This window comes from Penicillium riverlandense (assembly GCF_028828495.1).
Source record: "Penicillium riverlandense strain IBT 135883 chromosome Unknown utg000003l_segment0_segment0, whole genome shotgun sequence".
Lineage (NCBI taxonomy): Eukaryota > Fungi > Ascomycota > Eurotiomycetes > Eurotiales > Aspergillaceae > Penicillium > Penicillium riverlandense.
The window spans coordinates 4,037,263-4,060,355 of NW_026643196.1; the positions used below are offsets into that span (position 1 = coordinate 4,037,263).

Consider the following 23,093-nt stretch of genomic DNA (forward strand, 5'->3'; position numbering starts at 1 on the left):
GTTTTTTAGGTTTAAAATCTAGGGAAACGTTCTATAAAACGATAGGCCTAGTTTTTGCTAATGAGTTAGAAATACTCTATTATAAAATGTTATTTATAGTACTTTTAATCTTATAGGGAAGAGATAAGAGATCAGTATAGTTAAGGATATATATCTAAGCAATTTATATATCCTCTTAGCTCTTATTAAGGGCTTTATTTAATAGATCCTAGTAGAATAAGGGTAGCGACCCTAAATGCGCCCCCTTAACTAGCCTATAGGGAATACTAAATTCCTAGGCTAATTCTATGGTTTTTAGCTTATTACGCTTATAGTATATGTCTAAGTATTACTAATCTTTTCCTTAGCTTTAGGATTAGATTTAGACACTATAGTAGCTAGTAATAGGAGTTTAACGTTAGTAGGTAGGAAATAATTATGATTTAGCTAGGGAGGGCCGTTACTAGATAGTAGGAGCCGAGCTTATTTAGGGGCTAGGTAGTTAGAAAAGTAGTAAATAGGATTAGGGCTAGATTAGTAAATAGAAAGGGAGAATAAAAAAGAAGTACTTCTAGATAGAATATATGGAATAGGTATATCTAAGAATTAGATAAATATAGTATAAATGCTATAATGTAATTCCTAACTATAAGAAACAATAGCTAGTTTAGCTAAACGAATTAATACCTACCTTAAAGATAAAATTACTTTAAAGTTTACCACGATTATCCCTTACGCAATTCTTAAGCGACTAGCGTTAAACTCTATCTAGTAGGAAGAATAGATTAATAATATAGAGATCCTTTTACTAAATAAGAATAGTAAAAGGAGGTAGATCATTAGTATAGAAGCTCTTCCTAAGATAGAATCTAGAAGATATAGAGAGAGCTCTTAAGGGGCAAGAATTTACGCCTACTCCTAAGGATTCTAGTTAATAACTTTAGCTAGCTAAGCTAGTAAATATTATAATAATTAGCGCTATTAGTTTCTATTGATTTATAAAACAGGGGGTAGTAGGTCATTTACTACCTCTTACTATAAAATTGTCTAAATTACTGATAAGATATTAGAGTATAAATTAATTAAATAGACTATTATATACTAATACTACGACTTTGCTAACGTCCTAACGTATAAATCTAATACCCTTTCTCCCATTTTATACTAATATTAGCGATAAGATTCGCTTTAAAAATAACGCTTACATACTATCTACTTTATAAGATCTCTACAGAAGAACTTTTAAGGCTATTTATTAATATATCCTTAGAAATATAGTAAAGTGATTTATTAGTAGCTACTAAGCTTAGTACTATCTAGCTCCCTAATTATTATAGTTAGAAGAAACGTAGTATAATTAGACTATACGTAGATAATGTCTTAAAAGTATACTTACCGGAGCTTTGGGCGCTTAAAATAGGGCTAGAACTCGCTATAGAGAACGATTATACGTAAGGAGCTATTATTATCCCTAATAGCTAAGCGGCGCTTATAGTACCTCGCTAGCTAGGTATACTATTAGGATATATATATCTTGAGTATATCTAGCGTCTCTAATACCTCTTAAATATTAAATTCCGCTATATCTTAGTATATAAGGGAATCACTAGGAACGAGCTAGTCGATAGTTACGCAAAGGAGGCTACTAAAAGTGAAACCTCTAGTCCCTATAACCGCTATATCTAACGTGCTTTAGTAATAAAGTATAGTATTCGTATATAGCTAAGCTAGCGTAGGAAGTAGCGTAGGTAAGGGAAAAGAGTAGTAAGGCTACAAAATGTCTACTTCTAGTCCTAACGAAGAAGGTACTCGATTTCTAGTAGGGTTAAAGGAAGGCGTTAGCTTTAATCATAATATAAGTCTCACTTAATAACGTTAGTGTAAACTACCACCTTCAGAGGATTAATAGAGCGGTCTTAGATTATGTATACGATTTAGGCTAATAGATACTAAAATACGTTCTACTTAAGTAGCCCTTATTTAAGGACGAGCGCTAGGAGATATAGAACACGCTTTTAGAAGCGGGCGTATCTTTATTACTCCTATTTTTACTAAGCTTATCTAACAAAAACCCGCTATAGAGCGATTATAGCCTTTATAATTAAGTTAGAGCTCCTTAGATAGTTTTACTTCGTAACCTATAAGCGATAGGGGTAGAGGAAATTATAGAATAAGAGTTATAACTAGGATAGTATAGTAGTAGTAAATGAAATATAGATAATACAGGCTCATAGGGTTAGGTCCTCTATACATACTACCTTAAGAGACAACGAGTACGTAAGTAGTATAGCTAATAGCGGGAGTAGGCTTATATTAGGGATATTCTATATAGGGGAGAGGTAAAGCGTACTTAGTGATTCAATAACTTAGTGATTTAGGAAAGCTATAGGATATACGGCTAGCGGGCTTAGTGATTTAATCCTTAGTGACTTAGGGGAAGCTAGAGAACGAAGGTAGCTAGTATAGCTAGCGTAACAGATCTCGATAGAGTTTAGTTTAGTACTAGTATGTCGCTAATAACAACACTAATAATAAGGGAGGGTTATTAGAACGCGACTGCGCTAATAGGGCGGAGATATAACTTGCTTTATAATTTTTTCTTTATTATATAACTTCTACTTATTCTACATTTTGTTTTGCCTTTACTATTATATTTATTTTATAGGTGCTCTATATTATAGGGAGCCTACTAAGGCTCTTTACGTATAGACGCCTAGGTACTATATACTATTCTCGCTATTAGGTAGTCCTAATTGTACTCCTATATAGTAGCTATACTTATGAAAGCTAAATCGGGTAAATAAATACTTCTACTACTACTATATAGACTACTAAAAAGTAATATTATTACTTAAAAGGACTAGTAGGTACTCCTTATACTATATATTAATAATCCCCTATAGCGCGTCTTAAAAGGCTTTTATCCTTTATAAAGCTTAATACCTAATAATGATTGTACTAAATTCGTATATCCTAATTCTATAGATCGTACCACCTTTTATTTATAGTCTAGGTCCTCTAAATATAAAGTAATAGATTCTAGGGTTATAAAGAGTCCTATATTATTCTAAATCTATATTAATAGGACTTTAGGCAAGTAGTATTCCTTAAATAATTTGCTCCTACCTTTATAGATAATATTCCAATATAGCTTAACTTTGTAAGGATTTTATATAATAAATACATAAACATCTAGACAATTTTATAGTAACTATAGGAAGCTAGCTTTTAAGCGAGCCTTAGGAAATATAAATTCTACTAGTTAACCTACTTCCTTAGACTTATTGTTACTGTAGATAGAATTTCTATTATTCACAAAGAGAACTATAATTAAGTAGTATAAATAACAATTATCTAAAGTATCTAGTCCTTAGGATCCTATAATTCCTATTAGCGTTTTATATATAGATATAGCTATATAGCGAAAACCCCTTTATTAGTTAATAAAAAAGGCTTTCGTTTAGGCGATAATATAAAGAAGGCGCATATGATTTAAAATATCTAACGTCTACTCCTATTATTACTTACTATTATCTATATACTCGCCCCTAAGACGCACCTTTAAAAGATAGCGCTATAATAGGTTATTCCCACGGTAATAAAATATTTTTTATACTTCTTAACTTCTACCTACAATATATTACCTATTCTAATAATGTCTAAAAAATCTAGAGGAATCTAAGAATTATTTATAGCTAAGCGGCCTTATGCTTAAAGCCTACTTTAATTACAGAAAGCCAAAAATTTTAGAAGTCCAATATATAGGAATATAAAGTTAATTATTAAAAACTTTACAACACGTTTATAGTCTACTATATCGTTTATACCGCTATAGAGTTAATAACTGCCCTAATAAATCCTTAAAGCAAGAATTAGTTAGCTACTTTATCGTATTAATACTCCGCTACAAATTAAAGAGATTAGGGAGAGGTATAGCAAATGAAATATTAGGGCGAGGTAGTTCTAATAAATACTTTTGCTAGGAATTAGCCCTATCGCTTCCTAAAACGCCTTACTATCGACTATAGTTATAATTCCTAGGTAATCATAGAGGTAATGTAATTCCTAAGCAATCTATAGACTAAAAAACACTATATATTTAGGGACCGTCTATATGCATGATACTTTTAGCTACTTGTACGATAATAAAGTGTGTTTATAGTATATAAATTACTACTACTACCTCTATACTAAATTTAGTACTACTAATCTCTTAGTATCGCACTATAAAGTAATTTTGTCTTCCTACTTTATCCTAATTAATTAATTAAAAACACGTGATGCAATAATAATTGCCTATTAATACTACTCTTCTAGGCTAAAACTATTGCCTACAATTAACAGTTTTTTGCGCGTCTTAAATCCTTAAGACAGATAAATTTTTATAGAATATATCGTCAAAGTTAGGTCTAAATTAATACATTTTTGCATTGATAATATGTTTCATATTTCCCTGTTCCAAATGTAGATTAATAAATCAAGAGGCGATAATATAGAGGAGGAATCCCTAGTACTAACCTCAATAACAACTACGAAAAGGTTAAAAAACAAACCCGAAAAATAGTGACCATGTTTTCCACGAGTAGATGGCCGTAAAACACAATTAATGGGTACTAGAGCTAGGTATAGAAGATACTAAAGGGGTATTTATAAAGTATAAGGAATAAGCTATAAAAAAAAACTAATATTGTGCTATTCCTAAAACTCGCTACAGTTTAGTATATATTTTAAAATTATATTAATAAAGGACTATTTGATACTTATAGCGGTATAGAATCGCTTGCAAACGAGAGCTAGGGACGATACCCTTATAGTAATTCGATAGCGGCGTAATAAGCTACATAAAATTGAAATCCAAATCTAATTATTATAGAAATTACCTTGGTATATAGAGAACTCTTATCTCATTATCTCTTTTACTATTAGTTCGTATTTAGCTTAATAAATAAATAGCCTTTTACTATCCTATTAAAAGTACTATATATCTCTAGGCTTATACCTAGCATAGCCCTAATTATATCCCTAGACTAGTATTAGTTAATATCGTTATTATAGTTTGAAAATAACTTAGTCTAGTCAAAGATCTTTATATCTGTCTAATTACCTTATACTGCTACCTTATTGATTTATGATAGATTAGCGTATATAATGGTCCCAATATACATTAGATATCAGAAGCATAATATATTTTTCTTATTATAAATATAGGCCTTATAACGCTGTAGAGCTAGACTACTATACTTATACGCGATTAATTATAAAAAGGAAAGTATCACTACTACTGTCCTCCTTAATCCACTTATAGTACTTATTAATAGTCGTAGAATAGAGACCTCTCTAGTAATATCCTTAGTATTAGGAAGCTTGGAAGGCACTATAGCAATAGAAAATATAAATTAAAGGACAAAATAAGAAAAATTCGCTATAACCGTAGACAATGTTAAAATATGGAAAAGAAAAATTAAAAGTCGACGTAACGATCCCCATCCCCGTTTCTTATATCCGCCTTATAGGCTGTCGGGCTACACCTCTAACCTAACTTCAGAGAATATATCACCTATATGCCTACGTTGATATGAAGTATCGTATAATTTCATAACTAATATATAACAAAACTAAAGGTCGTAAAGCACTTCTCTCTTAAGTACAAAATCTAAAGTAGTAATCCCCTCCAATGTCCTATATATAACACGTGAATAATAGCATAGAAGAGAGTACCTTCATAACCCTTTAATAACGATGCCGACGATATATATTTTAGTGACATAACGAATACTTATCAGCTAAAGGGCTCTATACTATACAATACGCTACTATGATGGTATCTAACGAAATAATGCTTATATATATATAGCTACTTAAGTTTTCATTTCGACAGTATTAAATAATGCTAGCTATCCTTAAAACCCCAAAAGACGTAGATAGAGGACGTAGGAATAGTTAGAGACTACTATAACAGACGTAGCAGAAGCAGAAAACGTACATTATAGTAACTATAGTAGAACGTCCATAAATACTAGGAATTAGAGCAAAAGTTTTGGCGTACGGCTGTATATCTAGTAGGAGTATATTCTCGTAGGTTAATATGACTTGCTATGTTACAAGTTCAATTGAAGTGGAGAGCGTAGGATACGACTCTAGTTGGTGTGTAGGACCCTTTAGGCAGAATAGAAGAAATGTAGGGTGGAAGTAGCTATAATGGCGAATAATAGTAGTAGTAGTAAATAAGAGAGTATAAAAGAGGAGCTTTGGGGGGAATAAAAAAAAAGGGCAAGTAGGAGACTCGACTAGGAAGAGAAACTCAACTATACGATATAGAAGTGGTTAGGAGTGAATAGTTGGTGGGTGAAATAACGAGGGCAAATATAATTCTTTTTATGAAGGTAGGCTAGTAGAACTACATATACTCGGTGAACTAAAACACCTAATTAGAAGGGCTGAGCATCTATACCCTATTAAAATTAATTATACCTCTATTATATTTACACTATAATTAAAGCCTAAATTAGATAAGTGTAGATAAAGAATATTGCTCTTCCTTAGTATAAAGACTTAAAGGATAGGAGAAGATAAGCTATATATTAAACCTAAACATATTTTAGTAAGGATATATTAAATTTCTTAGCTTTATTAGGTTCTATAACTCCTATAGATGATTTATCTATAGATTCTTTATTATATACTAGCCCTTATCTTATTACTTATAAGTAGTAAAATTAAGTAGTAGTTAAGTATAGTATAAGTAAATAAAAGAGATATAATACGCTGTGTAATCTTATCGCTCGCTACCTTTAAGTTAGCGCTATTGCTATAAGGCAACCTATAGTTATAGATCTATTTATAGATTAATTACTAAGTAGCTAAGGTTATTGCTTAGGATAGAATATCTACTATCCTTAATATAGAAGTCTACTAAAACCTCTAATTAAGGAAGGTTAAAATAGAATTTGCCTATCCTCCCTCCTTTACTATTATTTATTCTAAGGATTTCGTAAAATATATTATATAATATAGATCCTAGCGCCTAATATATAAATTTTTAGCCTTACTTGCTTAAAACGTTACGTATATCGCTCGCTCTAATAATAAAGATTCGCCTCCCTAATTAATAATCTCCGTAGACGATTAAGCATCTAAATAGCCTTAATGTCCCTGGATTTAGCCTACTTAGTATACTTTAACTACGTAGAGCCGTATAATCCCCCCTAATATAGTTATTCGTAGTTAAGTAGATCCTTATTATTAGTTTTACTCTAATATTCTTCTATTAGAAAGGCCCTATATTTAGAATAGAACTATCTTATTATATACGCTTTTGTTATCCTATATAGTATTGTTATTAGGATTAGAAATAGTATAATCCTATACCGTTATTAATAAGCAAAAGCTATAACCCGCCTACAAGAAACTAGGACCTTCTTAGTAGTAGGGACCTAACTATAATTATAAATTTAGCGTAATTAACGTAATCGGTAAGCGAGTGGGCCATGTAAGCCAGTGGGCCACCCAAAACACCACAGTAAATGCGAACTAGACATTTCAACAACAATAGCTTCATATAAGATTTAATTGTGTCATAGTACTATTTAGTTCATACATAGCCTATTTATAAAGTTTTGACAAATTTTGAGAGTAAGTGGTTTAGATATATATATCCGACACTCAGTGGCCATGTATTTTTTTGGTAACGTACTAAACTAATTATTCAATATTAATTTAAATAAGCTCACGCTATTCTTTATAATTATAAATACTATCACACTAATAATCCGATAAAATAAACTTGTGGTTGTTAAAATATCGAGTTGTAAATTATCGCATTTACTATGGTGTTTTGGGTGGCCCACTGGCTTACATGGCCCACTCGCTTACCGATTACGTTAATGGTTTATTTTATTACTAAATACTACTTGGCTAAATCAAATGCTAAAGTATAGAACCGAATCTCTACTACCCTAGATATAGGGACCGTCTATATACACGATACTTTTAGCTACTCGTATGATATCCTCTATACCGCATTACACGGAGTAAATTATACAGTAGATTATATCGCTCCTATCTCTAAGGACCTAACTAGATGTTAAGCTCTCATACCTATATTCTTGCTAATAAAACGAACCCCTTAATACCCCTACACCTCCCCTACTAAATAAGTTAGATACTAACGTCAAGATATAGATTACTTTAGTATCAAATTTTACTCTAGATTTTACCTACCCCTACTATTCATTCTACCCCTGATTCTACTATAGATTTGACTACAAATGTCCTCTCCGAGCTATTCGACTCTACTAAATCAGCCAGGGGTGCTATATAGGCCTAGGCGGAGGATTTTAGGTTCGCTATAACAACGAAATCAACTAACAATCGTAGTATCTATCTCTACTATAATCACTCTAAGGGCTTAGATAATCGTAGCAAAAGCTAGGGCATACGGTAGACTAGCTATTAGCGTATTAGATATCATTTTTGGGCAATAGTTTTAGCCTTGAAGAGTAGTATTACGGGGCAATTATTATTGCATCACGTGTTTTTTTCAATTAATTAATTAGGATGAGGTAGGAAGACAAAATTGTTTGATAGAGCGATACTAAGAGATTAGTAGTACTAAAATTAGTATAGAGTTAGTAGTAGTAATTCATATACTATAAACACTTTTCATTGTCGTGCGAGTAGCCAAAAGTGTCGTGCGTGTAGACGGTCCCTATATATACTACGTCGTAGAGAGCTAAACGTCGCCATCCTAGCCTATAAATTAAAATACCTTACTAATATAATAAAATAGTAAAGGGACGCTTTTAGGGTAGCGAATTTCAGCGAGAACTCTATTGAATAACGTACTTAACAACGGCTAAGAGGGGATATTAATTACTTACATACGTATCCTTAACTATGCTAGTGTAATCTACAAGCGAGCGCCTCTTCCTAGAACGAACGCCATAGGAAATACTTTTTCTATATAGCTCGATATTTTAAGAACCATAAGTTAATCTTAATCTTTAGTATAGAGCTATTACTAATGTATATGTAATAAATAAAATAATCTATTTAAGATCAAAATTGAAGGATTCTTTGACTACTCACTACAAAAAAAAAGTGGGCACGTGATATATATATGAATCTAAACAAAACGTCACAAAATATTCCTCCCGTCATAAATAGCTTAGATATAGATCAAATACTATAAAGATACTATAAATACTATAGTAAGCTATCATTGTTAAGATATTAAAATGTATTTTATCGTATTTACTTTGGTGTTTTAGTATGAGGCAGCTATATAGACGACAAATATATATTTCTTATCCACAAAATAGAATTTAGAATTAGTAAATATGCTATATACAATCTAAAAGTACTAATTATACTATTACAGCCTCGTCTCATTAGAATTACGTTAGCTTCACAGATTAGCTAGTGAGATAGAAGCCGTTAAAGTTAGACTAAGTAATATCTATAGAGTTAGCATAAATAGGCTTCTAACTAGCTAGGGAAAAACTCAGAAAATTGTTACCAAGCATCTAGATAAAAATGTGCTGGTATTAATAGGGGAGACAGTGATAGTAATCAAAGATATTAGAGTAGGGGATTGAATAATACCTCTAATAATCCTATTCGCTAGTATATTCCAGCTAAAGTATTAGTATTAAAACTAGACAGATTTTAGATTGCAATATTATTATACGGTCGCTAATATAGGCTGGAATAGTAAGGTAAGCGCTTCTTCATTTAGTTAATTAATTCTTTATTTTAAGTCTACGCATAGTAACAGTTATAGTAGTCAACCGTGTGTATAAAAACTATACTCTGGACATAATACTTACTAACTTCTACTCCTCAGTTAATAGCTATAGGTCCTACAAGAAATACGGCTTTATTAACTATTATCAAATGAATCAAATTATCTCTCATTATATTCTATACGATTAGTCTGGGAACATCGCCCCCAAATTTTAGTAAAGCACGCCCTCCTACTAGTCTCCCTAAAGTCTTTAGCTAATTTAATTATAGATATATCTTCTATCCCGCTCGTTAGAAACTAGGGTATAGCTATAGGGTCCCATCTATAGCGTACCTTGGAATCCGTATTGCGATTCTGTTCGTCGAATACTAAAAGCAAAAGCCCTTTAGGCTTAAGAAATACAAAATGAAGTTCTAAATACCTTTAGTGACTATTACTCGAAAACGGAAGCGATTCGCCCAAATGTAGGGGAAATAAAAGTCATTTAGAAACGTGAACTTTTTATTTTACATCATTGTTTGATTCACGTACATCTAACTCTAGTGATCGATCGATCTTTCGATTTGATTCTAAAGTATACCCACGTGATCTTATGAATATTTAAGCCTTATATAAAGCATATTCCATAAATAGTTTAGACTAGGATTTAGATTAGTAGTCGTATGATGTTGATTATTAAAGAACGTGATGCGCCTCCCCTCGCAATAGATATAGTACGAAATCCTATCTTTATACGCTTGAAAAGGCCTTATTAGGTACTATAAGCCTAGTACTATCTTTTACTAAGAGAATACGAAAATTTATAAGTCATACGTTGCATAAGAGTGGTTTGAAATATATAGTATCAAGGTAATAGAATAGCATCTGTATTCGCCTAATTTTTTTAAAAAAAAACCTAAGCCTATTTAGAGACTTAGAACATTAAAGATCTTTAAATTATGTCCTAAATTAGTCAATATAGGTTAATTTGAAGCTAATTAGGAGTTCTTTAAGGAGTATATATATATAAGGCATAGGATGCTTTGGATTAGGGGACAATTAATAATCTAATTCAGTTAGTGCCTAGAAGGTTGTAACTATAAAGCGTGCAAATAGATATTATACTAGATATTAAGGGTAGAATAGGTAGAGAGACATAATTAATCAATTCATATGGTTTAGGGCTAAAATATTCATTATGTGGCTAGGTATATTTGAAGTAGGTATGGCTAGGATAGGTAAATTTATATAATCAGGCAGGGACTTCCCCAGACTAACCAGCATCTAGTGTGTCTACCTCCGCCCCGTATGCCGGGCTAGGGGAGGGGTTAGGCTCTCTTATCCGGTTTCCAGGTTTTCCTAGCTTCATTATACTAAAGCCTACTACTATATAGGCTATACGGCAAGTCGTTTTCTTAGGCTTTTGCACTTATACAATATTTTCTATATGTACATTATTTGTAGTTTAAAATTGCTACTATATTTATGGCTAAATAGTACCTATTAGTAAGCTAATATGGGCCTCTCTATAGGTAGGCCTTAGAGGGCTTTATAATCGACGACCAATTAGCGCTTTAAATGATAAAACTTATTTAATTACTTAGGGGTTACTACCGTTCTAGGGCTCTATACGCTTCATTGGCTACCAAATAGACTACCTCTAGTGGTACGTATCTAAACTCGAATATCAAGTTTTACTATAATAATACTTAGATTAAATAGGACTAAACTACCTACCTACTTTAAAAGAATTTAGATAGTAGCAAATGCGTCTCACATATACGACTTAAGGAGGCAAAATAGCTTTTATCTAGAGTGTATAATATATACGACAAATAAAAAGGTATATAGATTAGAATAATATCTATCGTTTTAGTATAAAATCGATTAAAATTAGGCGTTAAATAACTACTATAGTTATCTAGAACAATTAGTCCAAATCTACACATAGTACGACTAATCGTATAGGGGATAAATTACTTTTTCAGCTTTCATGGCCTAGTTTCGCTATTGGTCTACCTATTAAGACTATTTTAGTTCGCTAATCGTTAGGTGGATTATTGTACTATATATATATATATTATTAGTATAATAATGATTGTATAATAATGCTTAGAGGGGGTATAAATCCTATCGTATCTATATATTTAGTTAATATAGCCGATTTGTGGCCCCCTAGCTATAGAAGAGACTATGGTATTTAGCTCTTATACCGACTTTTGTACTCGCAATTTGGCCTATTATAAAAGCCCATTGCGTTAGAATTATAGATATCCTCCGTTTAGATGCTATTGTCATTGATTATTCGTTCTAAAAGGTTAGTTACACTTTGGCTAGATAAGATTCAGATCTTCGTATAAGGCCCTTTAGTAATTATATTATATGAATCGTGCGGATTAAGCTCCAGATAGCGTCTACTATAGTTATATACATACCTAATTAGTCCCAACGGCCTAACTATCATACTCCTATAGAATATTGGCTATATGTCTAACTATTAATAGTCGATGAGTATATCTACGTTAATCTATATAAAGAGTCTATTATAGGAGCAATCACTCTTTCTTTAATAGCTAATATTTGACTATTTGCGTATAACTTAACGTTCTAACGTTCTATATAGACACGCTATAAAAGTTATATAGGGAATTCTGAACACATGTATATCTAGTTTCACGAATAGGTTGGAATTCTATATACCTATAAGCTTTCATTACAAGCTGGATTCTACCCTGTTAATTATAGGAGTTTTGGGGATTTTGACTACGGATTAGTGGCATCGTAGTTGGTACGCCGTTAAAAGTAGGAAAGGCGTCCCGACGTGTTAGGGCGCGATCGTGATTAGCTTATTGGCTCGCTTATGCAATACGTTATGAGTTCTTGGAGTTTCTATATATCCAAGTAGTGTTAACCTAATATATATTAAAACGGAAAAGGAATAATATAAGTAATATAGGCTTACTTTAAAATAGTGTAAATGATATAATAAACAGAACGCTCTATATTTCTGAATTTATTTCCTTAGTCCTACTAAAAACACATAGTGGCCAATAGGCATATCAATGGACTATACTAAATCATGATTATCTTATCTCATTACCAAAAAATACATGTTCACATGCTGCAAATATATATATTCGCATCAACCGACATTATAAATTTGTAAAAACCTCATAAAATGGTTAGACATGATCTAAATAGAACTAGGATATAATGAAACATATTAAGCTAATGTTGCTGAGCTATCGAGCTATAAAATATCGCATCTACCACGGTGTTTTGGGGTGAGCGGCTCGCTTACCGACTACGTTAATATAGACCTTATCCAAGACTACTTAGGTAGATGATAATTTTTATAGCTATTGGACGACGATTATAGTATAGAATATTGCTAAGCTCTAATAAGCATATAGGAAGTTAATATAGTAGTACTACTCTGTAAAGAACTACTTGTTAGGGTAGAAACCTATTAGTTAGGTAAAGAATGATATCCCGAAAATAGAGCGATACGCTAGCGAAATGATACTAAGATAGGAGTGATTTGGTAGGAACAAACACACACTGATTATTGTAGGAATCAGCTCGAAACCATGGTTCGTTCGAACTTATATAGTATCTCCTATATCTAGTTTTAATACCTATTAATTATATTCTAACGCCTATATTTTCTATTTTACCAACTGATAGTATTTACTATCAAGGAGCTTTTCATTATCGTTATGGTTAGACATGAGTGCTTTCCCTATATTGGTTTCTTGTTATATCTACAGTTTAACTATTAAAATACAAAATATATTATATATATAAGAATATTAATTTTCGAGGCTTAGGCAAAATACTCAGTCTTTAAAAGAAATAGGACTAAGATTTATAAACTATTAAGTCTAATATTACTACTAGTTTTTTTTACTAGATATCTTTAAGCTACGATTTTACCTATAGAGCATTTTTAAATTTTTTTTTCACATTTCTATAGCTAGGTACTTAGTATAAAATAACCTTAATTTAGGTAACGTTTAGTATAACCTATAAGGATTGCAAAATAGATTTGCCTATCGTTATATCTATAGAATTATTATATATTCTACTAAAGGAGTTTTAGCTAGGTTAATTATTTATGTCTATAAAACATTATAGTATTCTAACGACTACTTTATAGACCCTGTTTAGTAGTAGTAGTAGTAATTATACTGAGAATAGGGAAGAAAGTGCACCATTTTATATAATAGTTAACAATAACTAAATTACATATTATTAGTAGTAGGCTAATAATGAAATCTATACTTTAGTCTATATTTAGGGTAGAATTAGTAGCGATTTACGGTTAGTATATAGTCTATACCTTAGGGCTATAGTACCTTGATATGTTATTCCCTTACGTATTTAGTAATATATATTATACTATCACTATACCTAGTAGAATTAATAGTCTACCCTTATCTCCCATTAAGCATGCCCTAATAGCCTTTATTTGCTTTTAAGTTTTTTAAGTTATTATAGGTATAGACTAACTATTAAAAGGTCTATACTTCGTCCCTCTTATAAAAACGTCTTATTATGCTTAAAATCCGATTTACCAATAGTTGTCTTTAATAGATAGTACTAAAATCGGCATAAGTTAGTAATAAAATGTTTCTAGTAGATTTATGCTTAGTATTATTTTCTTAGACCTTATCTTTTATAAAGGACTGTAAGCTAGGTTAGTATTCCTGCTTATCAACCTAATAATAAAATTAAAAGCAATAAGATATATTAGCTCATAGGTTTAATAATTATTGAGCTTTAATCAACTGAACGTTGATCTATTAATATATTAGGATTGAACCAGGCACCCAAGTATTCCTATATCTACATTTAAAGGAATAAATATTTCTAAATAGTTATCAATATATAATACGACAATTAATGTCTACCTCTATAATTTCATAGGACTAAAACACTATAGGGAACTATAGTAGATAAGATGATTCAGTTATGATAAAATACTATCGAGAAGTATTGGTTTCTAAATAGATCTATCATTACAGGCTAAAGTATTAAAATAGAGTTGCTCGATTAAAGGTAGTGGTGAAATTATAAAACTATAGTAAATCCTAAACAATCAAATAAATAGGCTCTATTAATCAAAGCCAATATAATAGAACTATATAAAAACGAGTATAATGACGTTCTAGGGGTCTATATATGCTCAATTGAAAACCTAGTTCGCTATCTAGAGGGCTAGATATCTCAAGTTCAATATCTTATAAGCTTTAAACTAACATTTACTAGATGATATGGTACTGAAGTAGCTACTTCAAACCTTTTTAACTAGGTTAATATTTTTAAATACTTTTACGTATGCCGTAGGAGTACTTTATAAGTCTGATTTAATCTCTTAGCTATTGTTACTAATTTCAATTCTCTAGTTAACTAGTTAATCGTCAGGTAGGTTATTAAATTAAATTTTGTGGTAGTAGATTCTCCCTTTAAAGATAATAGTTACGGTAGTATAAACCCTATCGAATCCATACGTTTATTTAATTAATATAGGATTCCTTAGTTATAAAGCTAATCTCTAGCCGCGAAGTATTCGACTCTTAGAATTACTTTTGTGGTAGATATAAGTCCTATTACGAAAATAGTTTCATTGTAGATATCATTAGGTTAGATACGGTTGTCATCGGTTTATACGTCGTAGAAGCTCAAACTAAGGCATAAAAATAATACACAGATCTTTATATAGACCATTTTGTAATTATATCGACGAGAAAACTAAGATTTGAAGTCCACATAGTACTAATAATAAAATTGGTAGCTATTGATACGATCGCGGTGGACTTGTAGAGTATTTCAAATACACGCGTAGCTTCACGATTAGAGGGAATTTCGACATTATAGTAGGCTTTGATTGCGAGCTAGATCCCACCCTCAACTATCATAATTTTAGGAATTTTGATTGCGAATAGGGTTATAGTGGGTAGTTGAAATGAGGAAAAGCTAACGCGTTGGGGCGAGCTGGTCGCTTGAGAAGCACGTTAGCTTCTCTCTCTACTAAAACTCTAGGCAATTTCAATCGGCCTCTCCAGTTGGCATCCCAACTTGACTGTAAAAGGTAAACTCAACTATGTGCGCTACTATAAATATGGTCTTAGATATGTTAGCGTTGACGGCTGACAGTGGTATTTTTAGCCAAACTATATGATCATGTGACCTGGCATTGATCTGTAACATCGACTCAGCGCTTACTAGATTGAAAAAGAGAGTCAATAAGAAAGTAATACACGGTCACGCACTACAGAGTGGGCCATCAAGCGTTTTGGGTGAAACAACCCTGAAATCACGCTGATACCTAACCGGGCTTGTGTGAGCTTGTGTTCTTAAGCTAGTCGATTAATGATTCATAACTAGCCCTTACTGTATGTGCTAAACCTTAGCCGCAAGTTGATTAGTTTCCTGAAATCAGTTTCCGCCCCAGCATTCCATCCTCCAAATCTTACCTCCCCGGATCTGCGAATTACGATAATGGAAGCCAGAGTACGGCAGTAATTCTCCTCGAATTGCCGCCCATCTTTCAGTTTTCCCTCCAAAAAACCACACCCTAGTTGGACCTTGCTGTTACCTATGGGACCGGACCAGCTCGCAGTTCCAATAATTGATATCGGGATGGATGATTCAAAATTAGTGACAGTCAGCCAACTACCCAGAAAGTTACTCCGCAAGTATATTGATGGCTGCCATATCCTGCACCAGCATGGGCTAGTTGATGCATATGGACACCTCTCGGTCCGACTATCTACATCAACTTTCTTGATGCGAGATACCTCGCGCCTGCACTTGTGGCGTCAGTGGACGATCTAGTCATCTACCGAATTGAAGATGGCCAGCCGGCTGCTACAGATGCCCCAAGAGGTCAAAAAGTCCCCTCAGATTGGCCAAGTGATGATCTGACTTGATCGTGTAGGATTCTCCGAGCGGTTCATCCATTCTGAAGTTTACAAGGCCTACCAAGGAGTCCAGGCGGTGGTGCACTCGCATTCACTTGAAGCGGTGCCATTCTCTATCTCGACCACGCCACTTCAGGCCTGTTTCTACATGGCCGGATTTTTGGATACTGCCGTCCCTGTCTGGGATGCCGCATCAGTATACGCGGATCATCCAGATGATAACCAGGATATGCTGGTGAAAAACGTAAAGTTAGCATCCGCACTTGCCGGATCACTAGGTGACGGTGCTCAAGGCATGCTCAAGCATCCCGTGGTATTGATGCGCGGACATGGCTTCGTGGCAACATCAACTAGCCTCGAAATGGTGATTTTAAATAGCGTCTACACGACTCAAAATGCCAGAGTACAACGACAGGTACTCAGTCTGGGCATTGATGTCCAGGTTTTGACCGAGCGGGAGGCCCACGACACTGGCACAACAACGGGCCAAAGGGCTGTGAAGCCGTGGCCGCTTTGGGTGGCGGAGGTATCCAAGTCATCGTTGTACCAGAATCTAATGTAGACAGAAGTGAATTGAAAATCCATCTAGAACGGACCAGAAGCAGGAGCTGGGATCGTCTCCAAGAGTTTGGAAAGACAAACCACCGGCAGAATCATCCGCGGGACCAGACCGCCTTCCTACAGGGCGGTCAAGATACTGCCCAGGGAAAAAAAAAGCGAAGATCAACTTTCGTTTCCCTGTATCCGCAGCACCAGCACCATGCCCTCCGTGGCTAACGAGACCTTCGATTTGCCTCTTGCAAAGAGGCAAAAGCGGTCTGAAAATCAACCTGATCCTCGCCTCCAACATGGATCCAAGATCTTCTCTCCTTTCCGGGTATGTCCAACGAATCGATTGGCTTGCCGTCGTCCTCTAGCTAATCAAGTCGCGCGAAGACGTTAGGTCTTGTGTCCCCGACCGCGGTCCCATTCACCAGTATCCGTCTAGGGAAATCCACCTTCCAAATCACCACCTCCGTGGGTCATTCGCTTCAAACATATGACTTACGCCGTGGCCTGAATCTGGTCTTTCTGAGCCGGCCGCAAACGCCAGGTTTGATCACGGCAACTTGTGCATGGCAGGATCGAGTTTTCGCTGCTTGGGGTCACCCTCGGCCAGGAGCACCAGGTGGGGTGTGGGTGTTCAAGCGTGGAAAGAAACTGGCATCTCTCGAAGACCCTCCGGCGCTCAATGAGCCCATCCAGAAATTGGTTGTGTTAGGATCGTGGGTGGTCGGCTGTTGGGCAGCGGGCGTTGAGGTGTGGAAAACGGAAACCTACGAGCATTATGCGAGCTTGCGACCGCGTCCGATCGAAGGTTCGTCGGGAAACCAGATCTACACCGGGGTACTGTGTAATATGCCGACCTATCTCAACAAGGTCTTTGTTGGACGATGTGATGGGGCCATCGACATTTGGAATCTCCGGACGGGCAAGTTACTTCATACACTGCTTCCAGCAGCCCCCAATCCGGGGCCTGTGACTGCCGTCCATCCGACCCCTGCCTTGTCCCTCATTGCCGTTGCCCACAAGAGCGGTGCTCTGTCGATCCAAAATGTTGATTCCGGACAGCTGGTCTTGTCCCTGAGAACCCCATCGTCCCAGGCTCCACCAGTGACATCGATTACCTTTCGGAGTGACGGTCTAGGTGCTGGTCATGATGGCCGGAAATCAGGTGTCATGGCTACCACAGCTAATGGTAGTGGCGATATCACCATGTGGGACTTGAACGATGGAGGCCGTGTCGCGGGTATCCTTCGCGGTGCACACCGCATCTCTGGTGGGGAAATGGACCAGGGCGTTAATCGCATCGAGTTCTTGGACGGCCAACCCGTTCTGGTATCATCGGGGAGCGATAATTCTTTGCGCACTTGGATCTTTGACGAGACTCCATTCTCGCCAGTTCCCAGACCCCTCCATAGACGCAGCGGGCACTCCGCTGCGGTCAGTGCTCTGGACTTCTTGCCCGCATCTTCCGATGGATCTGAGTCCGGGGGCAAATGGCTGCTCAGCGCCAGTAAGGATTGTAGCCTCTGGGGTCTCAGTCTCCGCAAAGACAGCCAGCATGCCGAACTCTCTCAAGGCAGTGTGGAACGCAAGGCCAAACAGATAGGGTCCACGGACAACTCCGACGCCATGCCAGTTGACAGTCTTAAAGCTCCAGAGGTGACCTGCATCGCATGCTCTCTCAATCGTGACGGTGGAATGGGCACTGCAACATCAGGCCCGATTTGGTCCAACCCCAAGTCTACCAGCACCGATGCTTCCAATGCCACTGGTTGGGAAAGCGTCGTCACCGGCCACCGAGGCGACAAGCTCGCGAGGACCTGGTTCTGGGGAAAGAAAAGAGCTGGGCGTTGGACTTTCGAGACTGGCGATCGCACCGAAGTCAAGGTACGTGTGCAGTAGTCTTATACGAAGAATGGGCACTGATGAAGAATCACAGAGTGTTGCGATGTCGCAGTGTGGAACTTTTGCTCTTGTCGGGTCGGCAGGTGGTTGTATCGATCTGTTCAACATGCAGTCCGGGCAATATCGACAGAGTTTCCCACCTCGGGCTCTGAAATCCCGTGGTGTAAAGGTCAATCCCAGGGCCAGCAATGCAAAGCATACTAGAGCGGTGACGGGGTTGATGATTGACAGTCTGAACCGAACCGTCGTCAGCTGCAGTCTGGACGGCAAAATCAAGGTATCGCTATCATCTCCTTCATCATGTATACACGACTGACTCTTGTATTCAGTTTTGGGATCTCCTCTCCGGTACATTAATTGACGAGTTAGATTGGCACCCCATGGCTGCCGTCACTGGTCTCCGGTACAGCAAGGGGAGCGAGCTTGTCGCCTTCAGTTGTGACGACCTTTCGATCCGCGTGATTGATCTTGAAACCCGCAAGCTCGTCCGAGAGTTCTGGGGATGTGTCGGCCAAGTCAATGACTTTATATTCTCGAATGACGGGAGGTGGATGATCGCGGCTTCCATGGATTCGGTGGTCCGAATCTGGGATCTGCCCACCGGGCATCTAATTGACATTTTCCGGGTGTCCAGCACCTGTGTCCGGCTCGCCATGCCATCTACCGGAGAGTTTCTGGCCACTGCACACGCAGGTGATATTGGTGTTAGCTTGTGGAGCAACCGCAGCCTATTCATGCCTGTTTCGACCAGAAATATTGAAGAAAGCGCTGTCCAGGATGTCAGCATCCCCACTACATCGGGGGAAAGCGGCGCGGGACCTGTTGAAGCTGCCTTTTCCGATATTCCCGAGCAGCTCGAAACAGAAGGTCCAGTGTTGGCGACTGAGCAACTTCGCCACGACATGATGACACTCAGCCTTGTCCCCAAGAGTCGATGGCAGGCACTGCTTCATCTAGACTCCATCAGGGTATGTCTATTCCCTCTTGTGTGGACGACGATTATCTAACCAGAACGACAGGAACGAAATCGGCCGAAGGAGGCTCCCAAGGCACCTGAAAAGGCGCCCTTCTTCCTCCCCTCTCTCTTGGGTACAAACAGCTCCGAGCTCGCTAATGGAAGCAACGAGGCTGCTGAGTTGGGCTCGCTGGCCACCAGCGCGGAGGCAGAGCGTTCCCGGGTTGCCAAGTTGCAGGCCGCTACTCAGACTGGCCACTCAGGCTCTCGCTTCTCGACGCTACTCAATTCTGGTCGACAATCTGGCAACTTCGATCCCTTCATTGAGCATCTCAAAGCACTATCGCCGGCCAAAGCGGACCTGGAGATCCGCTCATTGGATCCTCGGGTGCGCGATAACCGTTCCGAACTGGTCGATTTTGTCGTCGGTTTAACTGGGCGCTTGAAGCTCCGACGAGACTTTGAATTGGTCAATACCTGGATGGCCGTATTTCTCAAGATCCACGCTGATACTGTCTCGCTGTGCTCTCACCGAGATGAGCCTGAGTATCGCCTTCTGCAGGCGGCTCTGACTTCGTGGACGCAGGAGCAGCGGCAGGAAGGGAAACGACTGGCTGACCTGGTGGGATACTGTCGCGGCGTGGTGGGCTTCCTGCGGTCCGCCCGTTAATAGAACCGACGTGTATAGACCGAGCCTGTACATAGCATAGGTAGTTAGTAGCTAAATCCTGACTAAGAATCTTTCCCGCGGGTCTGTCTCTTTTTTTTGGTACTCTCTCTCTCTGTGTGTGTGTGTGTCCGAATTATGGGCATTCCCTACCTGACGAAGCACCTGCTCCCCTATGCTGACACGGTCGTGTTGGGCCTGTCGGACTCGGAGTGTCCATCGGTGCAGGATGTTGTGATCGATGGACCGAGCTTGGTGTATCAGGTCTACCTGCGCCTCCTAGCCTGGTCCGACCCCAGCACCGATGTGCTCGCCGTCCAACCGACCTGCCACCAGGTCAGTGTCGGCGTGCTGGGCTATCTACTTCAATTGGCCAAACTAGGCGTGCAGGTGTAAGCTCTCAATTCCCTCTCACCATCTCCGTCTGACCGTCCTCAAGACACGGCATATGCTTCGATGGCGCATTGCCCATGTCGAAACGAGAGACCAGGCTTGCGCGGCTCGAAAAATCGAGGCACCGCTTGGAACTGTTTCGCCGCACAGCCCTACCTTCTTCCGGGTCAGAGTCCTGCCGAGTGGCCTCTATCCAGCCGGCCCAGCTCTGGCGGAGCCGGAGTGTCCCAACTCGGTGGAAGAACATCCCCGAGAATCCATTCATGGTCTCGGCTGTATATGAAGACCTCCGGTACCGCTGGACCAAGGACAGCATTGCGGATCTCCATGGCGAACTCAGTGACTATCTAGCGGACTTCGGAGAGCACCCGTGGGCTGGCATCACAGTGATGGCTCCCGGAGAAGCCGATGCCATGTGCGCCTTCGTATCCAACCAAACGGGGGCCGCAGTCTTAACAAATGATTCCGACCTTTTGCTCCACGACCTGGGTCCCCATGGCTCCGTGGTCTTCCTAGACTCATTGCAAATGCCGGGGGCCACCTGGGAGACGGTTGAGTCCGATATTAAGGGGCTGAGATTATGCCCACATTCTCTCGCTGGTCGGTTGGGGATGCCGAGTGTCCAGCGGTTCGCCTACGAGTTGAAGAAAAATCCCCACCTACGTTTGCCGGAACTCATTCGAAATTCCAAGGATGATTTGGGAGCTCAGTCACTACCGAATAGCTATCATGAATTCCTCCAAGAATACCAGCAAGACCTCGGCCTATCCTCTACCAGAACTGGTAAACCACTGGATCCTCGGGTATCTGAATTGTTTTGGCAGTTCGAGCTTCCCGAGATTTACTGCACAATCGACCAACCACATGTCTACCTGAGCATCCTGAACGAGGATCATGCCAGACGTTGTGCATGGGAAGAGGGTCGGTTCTATCGGTCTCTGGGCTACTCTCTTTTCAATCTGTCACGCCCGTCTTCCAATCGATTTGCAGCTGTCCATGAATATGTTCGACGAGGTGGGCGAATTGTGGCGGATCAGATTACCCTCGCCAGTGCGAAGACGGTCGACTCGGACCTGGATCTCTTGCGAAAGCGCTTGAGCTTGGCCCGAACTGTGTTTGGCAATGGCCTGGCCCCGTTAAGCTTTTGGGCGCTTTTTGCTCTATCGGATATCTACCACCACGCCTCCGCCTCGTCAACGGCTCCCAGCGCGGCGAGCTTGGAGAGTTTCCTGTTGCGAGGCTTTATGGCCAAAAGAGCGGAATGGGTGGACCATCACCTCCTTGCCCAGATCCAGGCCGTGCTGTACTCGCTGCGCATCCTCAAGCAGCTCCTGGAGATGACAACACGGGACTCTTCCACCAAGTTCCTGCTCGCCGACCTACCGCCGCTACATATCCTAGCCCAATCACGGCACGAGATGGTTAGAAGCTTTTCTGACCAGGACCTAGTCCATCGTTTGGTGGATTGCATGTTTCATACGTACTGTTGAAAGGACACCTACGAAAACAATACGGCGCAAAAGACTTCTTGCTATAGCAACTACTGGCAAAACCCACCCCTGAGGAGATAAATCCCGGATTTCCATACCACAAACCATGGGCGAACAACAGGTCCAGTTTACCAATTCCATACTCTGCTATAAGCGCACCAGGAATCCCATCAAGACCCGTGGTCCCTCTGCGATGCTTATGTGTGTATCCATCGAATGGTAACGCCAGCTCGAAGATAGATGCGTAACGATAGACAAGACAGTCGCTCATCTCCTAAAGCACTCCACACAACCCATTAAGAAGCCCAAATCCGTTTCCAAGACCAACGATCTGACACTCTTCACATCATATGCCGTTTGATCGTAGCTGCCATGCAATTGAGTGGAGGGCGGTTTCCGAGCTTGGCGACCGTTGACTGTGGTATAAAATCCTGCCAAGACATGCTTATAGTGGGTACAGACCGTATGTCTGCCGGAAAAGTCCATCCTGTGGGGTACTTTGACGTTT

At 38.4% G+C, this 23,093-nt stretch overlaps 3 protein-coding genes across 3 annotated transcripts; all 3 read left to right on the top strand.

The window, feature by feature from the left end:
* Positions 1-16,777: 16,777 nt before the first annotated feature.
* N7474_005247 (uncharacterized protein) lies at positions 16,778-17,191 on the top strand (the record flags this gene model as incomplete). The annotated part of the gene is made up of 1 exon (XM_057196662.1): positions 16,778-17,191. The coding sequence occupies one exon, from the start codon at positions 16,778-16,780 to the stop codon at positions 17,189-17,191; it is 414 nt and encodes a 137-aa protein (XP_057054058.1).
* A 198-nt stretch (positions 17,192-17,389) lies between these two features.
* N7474_005248 (rRNA-processing protein UTP21) lies at positions 17,390-20,705 on the top strand (the record flags this gene model as incomplete). The annotated part of the gene is made up of 5 exons (XM_057196663.1): positions 17,390-17,506; positions 17,566-19,062; positions 19,115-19,357; positions 19,410-20,048; positions 20,100-20,705. The coding sequence occupies 5 exons, from the start codon at positions 17,390-17,392 to the stop codon at positions 20,703-20,705; spliced, it is 3,102 nt and encodes a 1,033-aa protein (XP_057054059.1).
* A 135-nt stretch (positions 20,706-20,840) lies between these two features.
* N7474_005249 (uncharacterized protein) lies at positions 20,841-22,585 on the top strand (the record flags this gene model as incomplete). Its single annotated transcript, XM_057196664.1, has 2 exons — positions 20,841-21,094; positions 21,142-22,585. The coding sequence occupies 2 exons, from the start codon at positions 20,841-20,843 to the stop codon at positions 22,583-22,585; spliced, it is 1,698 nt and encodes a 565-aa protein (XP_057054060.1).
* Between the last annotated feature and the right edge of the window lie 508 nt (positions 22,586-23,093).